Genomic DNA, 14,202 nt, shown 5'->3' with positions numbered 1-14,202 from the left:
TTAACAATACCGTATACTTAAAAATTTGTTAAGAGGGTAGATCTCATATTGTATATTTTTACTACAATTTTTAAAAAAAGAAACTAAAAGAGATACTTGTTTATGAGTGATAATGCTGCTGATTTTTTTTTTAACTTTCTAACGATTGGTAGGAGGAAGAGAAGATGTCATCTTGCCTTTCTGCTCTCTAGTACACACTTTAATATCTTGTGAAATCACTCTACCTTTTGGATTATGTCATTTTAAGAGGAGTGTGACTTTGGTGGCTGTTGTTTGGAATCCTCTCCCTGCTTTCCCACTGGCTGGCTTTTGAGTTGGGAAGCCCCTCCCCCTTTTACACTATCTATCTATAAAGGGAGAACAATTTGAGGATGCTTGAAAGAAAAGCCCAGCTGTCAGGAAGTACAACTTTTATGAATGAATATCTTGCTAAAATAAACAGAAGCTGTTTCAATTTCTTAGCATTAGAAGACCACTAGCAAATATCTTCAAAAAAAAAAAAAATGGTTAATACAGTTAGGCTTCTCAGCCATAGTGAATGTTTCACTTAATTGCTGGCCTTAAAAGCACATTGGGTTTTTTTTGTTTGTTTGGTCTTATTTTGTTTTGTTTTTAGGTTCAAGCGCTTATTTATTCATTTTACATTGGGAGATAGAACACAGACCCAAACGCCTGGGTGGCTCAGTGGTTGAGCGTCTCCCTTCAGCTCAAGGCATGATCCCAGGAACCGGGATGGAGTCCCCCATCGGGCTCCCTGCATGGAGCCTGCTTCTCCCTCTGCCTGTGTCTCTGCCTCTCTCTCTCTGTCTCTCATGAATGAATATATAAAATTTTTTTTTTTTTTTTTTAAAGAACACAGACCCAAATGTTTATTTTGGTATGCTTATTTTGGTATCTTCTTTCTTGTTTGATTTATTTTAATAATACTAACATTTACTTTGTACTTGGTTTGGAGAGTGCGGATTCACAAATGAGGGCCCTTTCCCTTCCCTAATGGGCATTACTTACACTCTGTTTGGGGAAAAGGGCACAAAATAAATGATAGCGTAATGACAGATTTTAATACAGTTGTTGTAAGCGTTGTAGTAAAGAAGCACAGGTGGTAAAATGAGGTTTCACCGAGAGAATGCTATGATGTGCTCCAGAAAGGGGAGGAACAGTGTCCTGGGAATACTCTCTTGTAAAGGTGACATTTGAGTTGAGCCCTGGAACGCGGGGAAGATTCCAGAATTTCTGAATAGAAGAAGTTTAGGTTTGGCAAGCTGGCAGGGATGAAGGTTTGTTTTGGAGCCATGTTGCGTAGGAAGCCCATCTTTACTCTTAGATTGCACTGTGGGGGTGGATTTGGGGAGGTTGTCTTGGGATTCACACTATGAAAGGGTAGGCAGGAATGAATCTGTGGAGAGGGGAAGAGAACATGTGCAGTGGCTACAGGTGGGACCAAGTGCAGGTAGGTAAGGGCTGTGTGGTTGGAAGATAGGACAAGGGCGTGAGGCACTGCTGGGACTGGTGAGAACAGCAGAGGCCAGGTCACACGGGACATGATTAAGGACCATGTATGCCGCTTTCCAGACTGTTCTTTCTGTGGGGATAAAGACCCTCAGAGAATGGGACTTGACTGACAGCTCTCAAGCAGGGTAGGACCTGATCATTTTCACATTTCAGAAATCCCTCTTGCCACTTTGGGAGAATGAACAGGAGTAAGGGTAGATGCCAGAGACAAGTTAAACAGCTCTTTCACCAGGTTTACAGAGAAATGATGCTAGCTTAGATGGGATTGGTCATCACAGTGATCGAGGAAAATAGACAAGCGTGAAAGATATTTGCACAGACAAGTATGCAAACACCGTAGAGTGCAACTAAATAGGCCAGGGGGATTTGGAAAGCTTCATAGAAGTGACATCAGGTTAATCTTGAAGGATGAAAACAAATTCCTGTAGTAGTGCAGTCCATCTTTGAGATTCAGCTGCTAAAATATGTAAATTATAAATGATTATTACCTTCTTTTAGTATTCCTTTCAGATTCTCTAAGAAATATCATATAACTTGTGTTCTTATTTCTCTAATAGTGTCACTGTATGTGTTAGAATATAATAAATCTGCATTTCCTGAAAACCACTTTACATTTTATCCTTGTTAATTCAGACCGATCCCCTCTTCATCAATACCCCTCAAATCCAAGTACATTAGTGAGAATGTATTTGGGGACATTTAAATTTTTTCCCACTTTCTATTAAATCCTTAGCTCAGGTTAAATCTCTATAGCAATTTGGCATGTGTCTTTGCACACTCTTAATTTTTGCTTGTTTCTGCCCTAGAAGAATTATAATTAAATTGATTTAAGTATTTTGGAAATAATTTTAAGGCCTAAAATACTTTAAATGTTCTTGGTTCTCTTTTAGTTCCAAAGGTGAATATGCTTCAATCTAGAGATTGCCTAGGCTGAGGGCTATTAGATGTCGAAGAATATTAGTTGGCATTTATAACATTTCCAATCTGCAGCCAGAGGAATGAACTGTGTACACTTTTCAAATCAAGAAAAATTTGAACTATTACCTAATATTTTTTTAAATTATTTCATGCATTACTTATAGCTGCTACAGGGCTTGTGCTACCCAGTGCTTCCTTAGCAAGCACTCAGCTTTTCTTTCGTAATTAATATTTTCATTTCCCATATGCAGAGGATGCCTGAAGGAAATTTTTTTCTGGAAACAAAGTCTGCATAGTGCTTTAGTATGGCACAATTTATTTAGTAATTCATCTTTGCTATTTATTTTTTTATTAAACAAATCAAGCCGGATATTAGTTTTAAGCCCTGGCTTTAAAACTAGTGGTTGTTCTGTGGAGTCAGTGTCAGGTCAAAGAGAGGTCAGTAAGATGTATCTCATCTAGGCATTACCCGGTGCACCATCTGCCCATGTTAAATCACAATGATAAGTAGGATATGTACTTGTGCACCACTAATTCTCCTTTGGCCAGAATTTCATGTCATCTCATGGTCATTACAATTGTCCAATTACAGTTGATCAAATTGAATTATCTTTAATTAGTAGGCCTGTCTCATAGTACAGCGGGGTAGTTGAACATATTTATCTGTTTAAGTGGTCTGTCATCAGACTTAGAAAGCCAAACGTCATGTTTGAAAAGAAAAAAAAAATGGGGCAAAGGGGAAGGCAGGAGGCTGGGTATATTTTACATATGTTAAAGTGAAAGAATAACTTCAATGTATAGTCTTATAATACATTTAATAATAGTTTGCTATGGTCTTTAAGATCTTTGGAGGAAAGTAAAATTAGTTATGCAATGTATGATGTTTATTTATCTGTGTAGAAATGACATACCGAGGATAGTAAAACAAAAATTCTATTGTCCTTGTAATGGGAAGAAATAGCTCATTCCAAACAACCCATTCATAACACATTTAGGTCTTTATGAAGATTTATAATATCATTGTGTAATCCCCAGCCAGGATATTTTCTGTCTTGCTGCAAACTCCACACACCATTACAAAATTTTAATGGATTCACACTGACTCCTGTTCAGATTGATTCTTGAGAGGCAAATGGGTGAGAACAGGGCAAGCATTTCCTAAAGATGGCAGTGGGCCTTTGAGCAATGATATCTGCCTGAAAGACTAGAGAAGCATCCATGGTTAGATAAGACTGGAAAGAGTCAAACTTATCACTTCTTGACATTCTCATTTGGGGGTGATAGTATTGCCATATCGCATCAAGTCCTATCGTATAGCCATGCATCATGGTGACACCAGACAAATATGAAATTCTCTAGGGCTTTATTTGACCTAGAAGTTCTTTCAGGCATTATTCCTTGATCCCAGCATCAAAAATGAGAGAAAGGGAGAGAGAGAGACAGAGAGAGACAGAGAGACAGACAGAAAGAGAAGAGAGGAGAGAGCAGAGAGGAGAAGAGATCCGGTTTATATTCTGTCCTTGTTCCCACTGAGTATCAAATGATGATCTATTTGCCTCAATTTTCCTGTTTTAGATATTGATCTTAATTTCTGGATTCTTTTTCAGGAACAAAGATCATTAATGCCATTGTTATTTCTAACCAACAGTTCAAGTCTTCTTTTTTTTCTTGGCAAACTTCCTTACCACCTCAAAACCAACACTAAAGCTAACCTTAAAGGAATAATTTAAGTTTCTGGATCATTGCTGGACTAAATATTATTTTTAGGGCATGTTAGTCAGCTCCTGCATTCTTTCCTTCCATATATGCACTCACCCAACCATTCATTCATCCATCCCAAAAATATATATTTATTATAAGTCTGCTATATACTGGGCATATTGCATGCTGGGTGCTTGGGGAAGAAAAAATAAAGGTCAATAGCAATCCAGGGCCTGCCCTTTGAACTTACACATATGGGTCATTATTACTAGGCAAAGGTATTTTGAAGCCTATGTTGCCAGGCATGTTACTTATAGCAACCCCTTGTGCAGAATTTGGAAAAGAACCCTTTTATGGCAATACATAGGAAGAGTAGATCCTACTCCTTCCTTTCAGGGCTTTAATACATAGCAATGATTTGTCCAGGGAGTTCTAGTGTTGAAATGTAGAATACGTTATGATCCCAGCCTTTGAAATAAGAATTTTGCCAATTCAGTTAGAAATGATGTCTACGCTACTCTAGCAGTGTGAAGGTGGATCTGATGGCCATTAAATAAAATCATTATATCTTGGGACTATATCATTGTTGTCTGGTGCTGCATAGATGGCAGCTTATATCCCAATCAAACCAAAATTGTTCCCTCAGGGATATGTGATAAGGATAGACATTTTGGCAACAAATATGGAAAGTTTCAAACACAATAAAAATTCTAAATGCTCTAGTAATTAGCCTTTCTCTTTACTAAAAATACTATGGATGGCGTCTGCAATCATACTAAAATTTTAAAACAATCATGTCCTCTCTGGAAGGCAATTGCTTTAAATTGGATAGATTTCACTCATTTTCCAGTGAAAGAATTTGAAAATTCTGTCTGTGGAAAGCAAAATACTGGATGGCAGAGTTGGATGTGTCTTTCACTTTAAAATGCAGACTCTCTCTGTGGTGAATGTATTTGTTGTGGTAAAGTATTTGAAAGGAAATCCTCAGAATAATTTGGGGTAAGGAAAAAAACTATGTTAAAATAAGCCAACCCATCAGTTTTGAACTTTGAAAATTGCTTTATTTTGAATCAGAAAGAATTAATAATCATTCATAGCACAAAAATATATGTTTGAATTATAACGTATAATCATCATCTAAAACAAATTAAACCTCCAAATTTTAAAGGACTCTATAGTATAATGCTGTGATCTCAGTGATTTTCCTAAATAAGTTAATGTTGTTTAGAGTTAATATTGACGCTCTTACGTAGCTACCTCATGATTTGTTCTGTGTCTTGGCAAATACCTCTCTAGATTAAGTGATTCCTGTACATGTTGGAAATTTCTTTACAGGTTAACTTTCCCATCATTTTAAATTGCCCGTCCTGTATTGTTTCAGCCTAGAAGGGTCCTACTAGTCTGATAAGGAGCTCTCTTTCCTGAGGTCTGTATTTTGTGTAGGGCTCATCTAGGAGAGGGAAAAGCCAGAATGCCAAATTGCAAAGAGTATTCTTTACTGTGGGGCTCCATCCAAAAAGGGTTTGTAACACAGTGTACAGTCTTGTAGCCCAGCTGTGTGGAGCATTGATTGCTTCTGCCTAGAGCAGGGATACTGTCAAGTTGCTCTGTGAGTTGAGTCATCTATTGACAAAGAGCTACCAGCCCGCAGATAATGCTGTGCGGAGCTGCTCTCGCTGCTCCCACGATGCACTGCTTATAGCAGCTGTCAAAGATACTGAGGGATCCACGGGAGGAAAAAAAAAAAAAAAAAAAAAAAGACTTTTACAACTGCTGGAAGAAAGGGGTGTGAGGGAGGAGACATTCCTGTGCAGAGCTGACCAAAGGAAAGAGTAGGCATCAGTGCAGTATGAATGCATACCTCACCAAGCAACACAGCTGCAGCCGGGGGTCCGATGGGATGGATGCCGGCAGGAGCGCCCCCACACTCATCAGGGATGCCCACTGCGCCTGTGGCTGGCAGAGGAGCCCCCAGGGGCTTGGGTACAATTCTCAGACCATGCCCTCTTCAGGACCTGGGGGCCCAGCTTCAAACAGGACCAAGCTGGTCACTTTGTGGGACAGTGTGCGGAAAAGCCCCCACAAGACGAGCACCAAGGGCAAAGGGACTTGTGGGGAGCGTTGCGCCTGCGCACACGGTTGGTTCAGCCCAACACAGGTGAGCCTTTTCCTTATGACTTTCCCTTCAATATCGGGGGAAACTGAGAGCAAGCCGTGTAAGGGTAGCATGGTTTGGAAACTTTGCTGGGTCCTCCTTGCTGGTTGGGGGCGCCTGTTTGGGAAACGGTAGGCCTGGAGAACCTGTCATTTTCACAGGTGTTTGGAGCTCACACCTCTGGGTGGTCTGTGAAAGTCCGAAGATGCTGTGCTCAGTTTCTTGCAGTGACTTTTCCCCAAGTTCAACTTCTCTAGTCCTCAGATGCTTTTACTATGCTGTAACGTAGGCTTTTAGCAGCCCTTCAACTTCGAATCATTAACTTTTTTTGTCCTGCCTTGCCTCATTTTATTTCTTTGAGGGAGAGAAAAAATGAACTTTAATCAGATACTTTCCAACTCTTTAATCATAAAAGGGCATTTATTTCTCCATATGGAAAGTAGGGATTTGGTGTGTGCTATTCTAATTTTACTCTTATAATACTGTATACCTTTTCAGTAATAGGGAAGAAATTTTGTTTGTACTAAATAATTCATTTTATAAACAAAAGGAATAATTGGGAGCAAACTAGAGGATGATTACACTTAGAATAAAATAATGAAACATTTTATTTATTCATAGAGAAGCAATAAAGTTATTTATATTAAAAACTATAACTCTCTTTCTTCCATAATGTATTTCTGAAGCAGATGTGCAGATTCCCTTAATTTAATTCCTAGCTTATTCTTGCCCCAAATTACTGGCATTTTATCAGAAATGAAATTGGCTCATTTTTTTTCCTGCCCTCATCCAGAAGAGGGAAGACAACTTCCTGTAAACACTGTAAAATTTAAATAAAGTGCACCTGTAATCACTGTCATAAATGTAGAACAGTAATAGTTCTTAAATATCCATTGAAAAAGAAAAGCTGTATGCAGAAAAAAGAAAAATCCCTTCCTGATTTGAATGCAATCTTAGCAGAAGTGAGAAATGGCTATTGATCAGGAGTGAAACATTATGATCTGAGAGAGAGGTGTAGAGAACATTTTAGTTTTAAAATTAGTTTTTTAAAAAGAACTTCCAAGAATATCATATATCACTAAACCTTAATGATACAGTTGCATATACGTGATGAATTAATATCATGCATCTCAGTATCTTGATTTAAATAAAGAATATATTGTCATTTTAGTATTAAACTGGTTCAGCTTGAAAATGAGCCTGATATTTGGAACCTTGGTTATTTTTTAAAGTTAATGTGAATTCTAAACTGAAAAAACAGTCATGACAATTTTGAAGTCTTTATATATTCTTTTACAAACTCATGCATTTAAATGTCTTTAAAGTATTTCTCTGTGTCGATTATGTTAGATTCTCAAGGCTCTCATAGGCAAAGAAGACAAACACACATCTAGCTCATAGTTTTTGCAGAGTAGAATAAACCAACTTGCTTTACAGTAGGTAAGCAAACTTGTTTTATTGTCACAATTCTTTTTATCCAAGATGTAAAAAGATTTGCCATTTCACAAATGATAATTTTCAAACCAAAATCTCTAATTGTACATTATAATAACCATGCTCTCAAAATCTTTGTACATTTTTCATCAGTCAAGAGAAACTTTCCCTTTCCTTGGTTTTTAACAAAGTCAGCCTCCTACTTATCTTAAATTTATAGCCATTTAATGCTTTAAAGGATTGAAATAGACTCTCTGTACTGATAATTAAAGATCCAGTGACATATTAGAAGGCAATAAATTGAGACAGCCCTCATCTCCCATTCTTTTTCATACACATTTTATATATTTTCTCTCTTATTCATATGTACTTTATTGTTGGCTAGGAAGAACAATGATCCCCAAATATTGGCATTACAATACCATATCTTTTACTGTCTTTAGTGTTGTGACACCTGACCCTTCCAACCTTTTACCGCCTGAATCCTGTGAAAGTGCTATGCATAGATTTTAATATATGTATTTAAATATCTCTATAATACCTAAATACTTGTACATATTAACATAATTTCATATATATATGAGTATATGCATAAATACATGTAGGCATGCATATACATATAAAAATTAAAGTTCTATATTATTCTTTTCTCATCCAGAAAGTACTATCTTGTTCTTCCAAATGATGTTTTATTTTCTCCATAGAAAATATATTTCCTTTACTTCTTATAAGTTCTAAAATGCTTATGTATGTGTGTATATCTATGTGAATACATGTATATATATATATATGTGTGTGTGTGTGTTCATTTATATATGCATCTATAGAATAAGCCTAATATTTAAAATACACAGGTATTTTAGGTATATAGGTACTATACACCCATATATACTATCACAAAAATAAGACTCTATGTGTGTCTAGATGTATGTATATGTGTCAATTAAAAGCTAAGTCTGTTTTGAGAATTTTGTGATACTATTCTTACATCTTAAATTAACTAGAGGTACCCTGTGAAATATTGTGAAATGAAGTATGGAGGTTAATGATACTAAATACTAAACTTTAGAATTTTTGATAAAGTGGAAAGGAGGAGAGTGCATGCTGTAGAATAGCTTAGGGACCCACATGTGGTACAGAACATGCCTGAGGGCTATTAAGTGTCTGGGATCTGGGATCATGCCCTCAGAGATATTTGCTGTATTACGTGGAAATCAGCAGTGTGATTTCCGGCTGCTGTAATAGAGGGCCATGGTAATGACTTGAGTTCCTCCCAAGGCTCTTTGCCAAACTCCTGTTATTTGGGGTGCTGTGTGCTAACAGGACACTGTCATTATGTTGTTCCTCAGCAAGACTAAAAAACAGCTTCTGTCCTTTCTCAAATAAGTTTTCATTCTGTTTGGATCTGTAGAATTAATATAACCATAATAATAGGTAAGAAAATGGAAAATTATAGTGTCCAGAAGTGAGTTCTAGAATGCACATCTGGGATAATAGTGTTGGCCTTGGGTGGATGGGTGGGTGGGGGAAGAATATCCATCATTGCTTATGTGGCATTTCTCCCCAGCGTAGACTGATCTGGGGAGGCAGCACAGAACAGTAGAGATTCAAAGACCAGAGTTCTATGCATTTGTACTTTATTCATTCATTCTTCATTTGTTCATTCAGCTGTGCTTACCAAGTGGTGCTCTGTGAGGCCTGTGGATATAATAGTAAACAAAGGAAACACTATCTCTACCTTGTGGAACTTATGGCCTGCGATGGTATATAATATTTAGTAAATAATGTATCATTATATATACAGAATTATATCATCATAAATCACAAACTGGAAGTGAAACAAGTTTCATGGAGTTCTGCAAAGTCCATAGTAGATAGATATTCAAGATACAGAGGAACCATGGGGGAGGATTTTTTTATGTATTTATTTCTTTAAAAAAAAAAGCAGGATTTTAAAAAAGCAGGATTTTTTAATGTATTTATTTCTTTAATTTTATTTTTATTAAAAGATACTGCATCTCTTTAAGCCTAGATTTTCTGTTTTATAAAATGATCATAAAAATAGTACCTAACTCAGGATTATAGCGAGGGTTGATTAACATAATAAGTTTAAGGCACTGTTCCTTAATTCATCATATCTGACTGGTTAGGAAGAGAAAAATAAGCGAATTGATGAAGACCTCGAGGTAGTGATCCTTGGGCTGAATTGAATTGAACCTTGAAGTAACATGCTTCTGTTTATCAAGTGAGCAAAGAGAGATAAGCTTTGGAGGTAAAATAACAAAAATAGAAATACCTATAAAACTTTGGCTGCTGTGTGGAACTGCTCGGAGTTCTGTTTGCCTGGAACATTGGGCACTAGAAAATAGGTTCATCGAGAGCTGGGGCTGAAGACATGGGGAGGGCTTGGTCACAAAGAGTCTTATGGGCTTTGATGAGGACTCAACTAAGCTGGCAGCATGGAGTCAGTCACTGAAGAATTCCCACCTGCTCTGCCACTGTCCATATGTTTGGCTTTGTGGTCAGTGAATCATTCTGGGCCTCAGTTTCTCTGTTTCTAAGAAAACTGATTCCCTAAATGAACTCCCATATTTCTTCCAATACTAATATTCTGTGACTCTGTCAACTGACATTCATTAGTTAATGGGAAGCCTTTGGAAAAGATTTATACTTCAAAAGCCAGACAATCTAAATCTGAACTTACTAGTTCTGTGTGACTTCACTTCCTTAACCTCTGTAAGATTCATTTGTCTTCTCTGTAAAATTTAGGATGATAAAATTATATTATGTGAAAATGTAATAAGAATTGAAAGTACTGTATATAAAAGAGCCCAGCATGGTGCTTCATACATAAGAATTATTCAATAAGTGGTATTTATTATTACTAATGATACCCAAATTATGCTTTTTTAACCTAGAGAACTGAGCATCCAACAAATTAATTATCAGAATTGTGGTCCTTTATTAGGATTTCTGCTTTATTCACTGAATTTTTTGATGTCTTACTTATTAATGATGAAGGAGTTAGGTTAGGCAACTGTCCAGAAACATTTGGCACAGCACCACATGATGACGAGATGACATTTTGCCCTTCAGGGTTCTCAGAGATTTACAACAATGCATAGACACACACACACACACACACACACTATAGTTGTGTGTGTGTCTATATATACACATATATAAAAATGCATATATATACATATATAAAATACATATATATATGTGTATATATATATATATATATAGAGAGAGAGAGAGAGAGAGTGAGAGAGAGAGAGAGAGAATAGAATTGTATTGATGAAGTAGCATTCTCATTTACTTATATTCAAAGGTAGGTGATACTAGATTTTCTCAGCAATATCCTGCTAGAACAACAGCATTTGAAGCATTTAGCCAAACTTTGTAAATCTTCCCTAAGGGTCTCTTTGCAGGTCCTCCAGAAACAGCAGTTTGCAGCAATTTGAGTGCAGAGAACCTTTTTGTCCAAGTACTGTTGCCCCAGGCTGAAGTCTCAGGCTTAGATTATGCCCAGCCAGAAAGATCTACAGCTGGTTTTAACTCTGCAACTGCTTCTACTGACTCTTTCCAGAAAGAGAGCCCCTTACCAAGGAAAAATAAGACTTTTTAGTCTCTAGGAAACACCAGCTGCCCCAGGCAAAGGAAACAGAAGAGAGTAAAAGATAACACCAAAGGGGAATTGAAGTTCTAGGCATAGCTTGAGCAGATCTGAAGCTACCTGGTCAACATTTCAATCACCCCTTCTTCTAGATGCTGACATGAAGCAAGCATTTTCTCTAGACGTGGACAAGTAGAGACATAGTACTGAGGGTGGGAAAAGAAAGACTAAAGGTGATAAGATTTATTGAATACTCACCACACCCACAATGTGTGTAGCATTATGCTAGGGCTATATGTTAGTCATTTTTTAAAATTCTCCCAACAACATTAAAAGAGTAGTATTAAAATCCCCATTTTATAGATATGAAAATTAAAGCTGAGTCACTTTCTCATGATAGCTTATCTACTAAGGGTAGAATTTGTTTCAAATGTAGGTCTACAGGACCACTTAATTTCCACCAAATCTTACATAAAGACCTGTTTGAGGAACAGTGGGAAGTAGAACACCCCCGGAGACCTTTTTAACTTTCTAATTTAACAGGAAATTTCCTTAAGGAATTGAAGTGTTTTACATGGTTGGAAGAACTGTCACCCCTTAGCAGAATCCTGAAGCAGAATTTCCCCATCCTGCTTCCTTTTCTGATCTTGGGAACCCTGAGTTGGTTGAACCTCTACTACCCTCTCCCCTCTCTGAATAAGGTTAATAATTGTGCTGATCTGAAGGAGTTGGAGTTGATTCTCATAGCACTGATACTTGCTTTTAGAAATACCTTGTAATCTATGGTTATTTGCAAATTAGATTCAGTCTTGCAACATTTGTAGTGAAGAATTGAGATCCATGTATTTTAAACTTAATATATACATAACAAAAGTGCATATGTAAATTGTCTGTCTTACATCCAAAAGCATTATCACACAGCACTGAATATTGTAAATCTCATGTTACCTGTTTGTGTATTTATCATGCCAAGAATCAAATATCTTTCTTTAATACTATCATCTCCATTGTTCATCCTCTTCCTTTTTATGATACTGTTTGATCTGTTACAAACATAGCCCCACCTGATTTTATTCTCTTCCATTCTCTAGTCTACTTTGTTCCATTGTTTTAATTTCCTAAAGGCATATATATATATATATATATATATATATATATATATATATATATTACAATAGTGTCAGAGGCAGATGGGAATTTAGAAGTCATCTAGTACATTTTCCAAAGGAGAACATGAAGCCTAGAAATGGTAAAAGATTTATTTGTTCAGGATCATTCAATTTGTGGTATAATTGGTCCCTGTATTTGAACTCAGAACTGAATTACCTTTATACTGTGTCAAGCTGCCCTCCCTCTCTAAGCCCTGCACTCCTCCTTAAGTTAGTTACTGGCAGAAAATTATTAAGCATGCAATTTGTTGGTAATGTAGTGTTGGGCATTATATAAAATATATACTTACTTCTACTACCCCATAATTCAGACCAGAAATTCCCAAAGGAGATAGAGGGAAGAGCCACTGGAAATAATTTTAGAATTGTATGGAGATACTTTATGTATTAATAATGTTTTGGAGGTGATACTGGCATCTAAGGAAAGGAGCCAGGGATGCTAGATGCACTGTAACATGCAAAGTTCTGCACAACGAAGAATCGTCCCATGTCCTACACAGTGTTTAGCATGCTACTGTAAGTTCATGGAGCTTTTTTTTTAAGTTTATGATTTTCTGAGCCTAAAGTCAAATTCAGTTTTACAAATAGATGTAATGTATTTTCTACAAGGATTTAATAATCCTAAATCTTCTAGTAATGTAACTTCTATGCAAATCAAGGAATCATTGTATTTTGTTCTGTTAGGAATTTAAAGGAATTGATGCCCATTTTGGAAAATCCCATCCTCACACTGCTGCTGTTTCTGTATCGGTGTCACCAATACATCTCCCTGGTATCAGTCTTCATTTGTAAACATCATCTGCAAATATGTAATTGAAGAGATTTGAGGTTTCTTTTAATAGGCATAGAACGAAAGATTTTAAATTGTTAGAAATAGGGCAGCCTGGGTGGCTCTGAGGTTTAGCGCCACCTTCAGCCCAGGGCGTGATCCTGAAGACCCGGGATGGAGTCCCATTTCATGCTCCCTGCATGGAGCCTGCTTCTCCCTCTGCCTGCATCTCTGCCTCTCTCTCTCTCTCTCATGAATAAATAAATAAAATCTTTTAAAAATATAAAATAAAATTGTTAGAAATACATAAAATACAAAGATCTCACACTAAGTTTCATTAATAGGGTTGTTTTAAAAATATTTAATTTCATTGACATGCCATATATTAATTTTAAAACATTTTATCATATAGCAAGAAATATGCTTTGTGAAAAGTAACAGAAATTATTTTTTACTTTTTATTTTTCTGTTTTTCTCAGTACTATTCTGATATTATCCCAAACGTCAGCTACACTCAACTTCCCTATAAGCTTTTAGGTTCTGGGTTGTTGTGTTGCTTTTGTTGTTGTTTTTATTTAATCCATTCCCCATTTTTTAATCAAAGGATAGAGTTCCAAGGTCTTTTGAAGTACTAGAAATCAAGTGCATACCTTCACATTGGGGAGAATTCCAAACAAGGATAAAGAGATAGGGATAAGGAGATGATAGAGAGAGAAACTTACTCAATGGCCTATCCCATAGAGAACAGGGAGTTACTTTAACACCAAAATTATAAATAAGGGCCAGTTCATTTCTAAAAATATGACTTTTTAAAACTTTCTGCACTTTAATTATTGGTACTCTTCTTAGATTATCTATATTTGAAATGAGGTTATTTCTTTTGATCTCTTATTATATGCAAATTATCTGTTATTATTTCTTCCAA

General features: G+C 36.4%; 1 protein-coding gene and 1 long non-coding RNA gene across 31 annotated transcripts in view; one reads left to right on the top strand and one right to left on the bottom strand.

Annotated features, from left to right (window-relative positions):
• Positions 1-14,202, top strand: part of DLG2 (discs large MAGUK scaffold protein 2) — a 1,979,996-nt gene that overhangs the window by 1,198,814 nt on the left and 766,980 nt on the right. For 2 of the 26 annotated variants that reach the window (XM_077867275.1, XM_077867264.1), the window contains exon 1: positions 5,774-6,289. The exons of 21 other annotated variants lie outside the window; for them this stretch is intronic. In XM_077867275.1, coding sequence (XP_077723401.1) covers positions 5,981-6,289 — 309 coding nt within the window. In that variant the 5' untranslated portion in view covers positions 5,774-5,980. Of the gene's footprint in view, positions 1-5,773; positions 6,290-14,202 lie in introns of those variants that run through there. 3 more of the 26 variants (XM_077867278.1, XM_077867272.1, XM_077867269.1) reach the window with 2 other exon arrangements.
• Positions 1,043-14,202, bottom strand: part of LOC144294996 (uncharacterized) — a 118,457-nt gene continuing 105,297 nt past the window's right edge. For all 5 annotated transcript variants that reach the window (XR_013362341.1, XR_013362337.1, XR_013362339.1 and 2 more), the window contains one exon: positions 1,043-1,969. This is a non-coding gene — a long non-coding RNA (uncharacterized LOC144294996). The remainder of the gene's footprint in view (positions 1,970-14,202) is intronic.

This window comes from Canis aureus, chromosome 23 (assembly GCF_053574225.1).
Source record: "Canis aureus isolate CA01 chromosome 23, VMU_Caureus_v.1.0, whole genome shotgun sequence".
Lineage (NCBI taxonomy): Eukaryota > Metazoa > Chordata > Mammalia > Carnivora > Canidae > Canis > Canis aureus.
The sequence above is the reverse complement of the archived record's forward strand: the minus strand, read 5'-3'. Positions and strand labels throughout refer to the sequence as shown.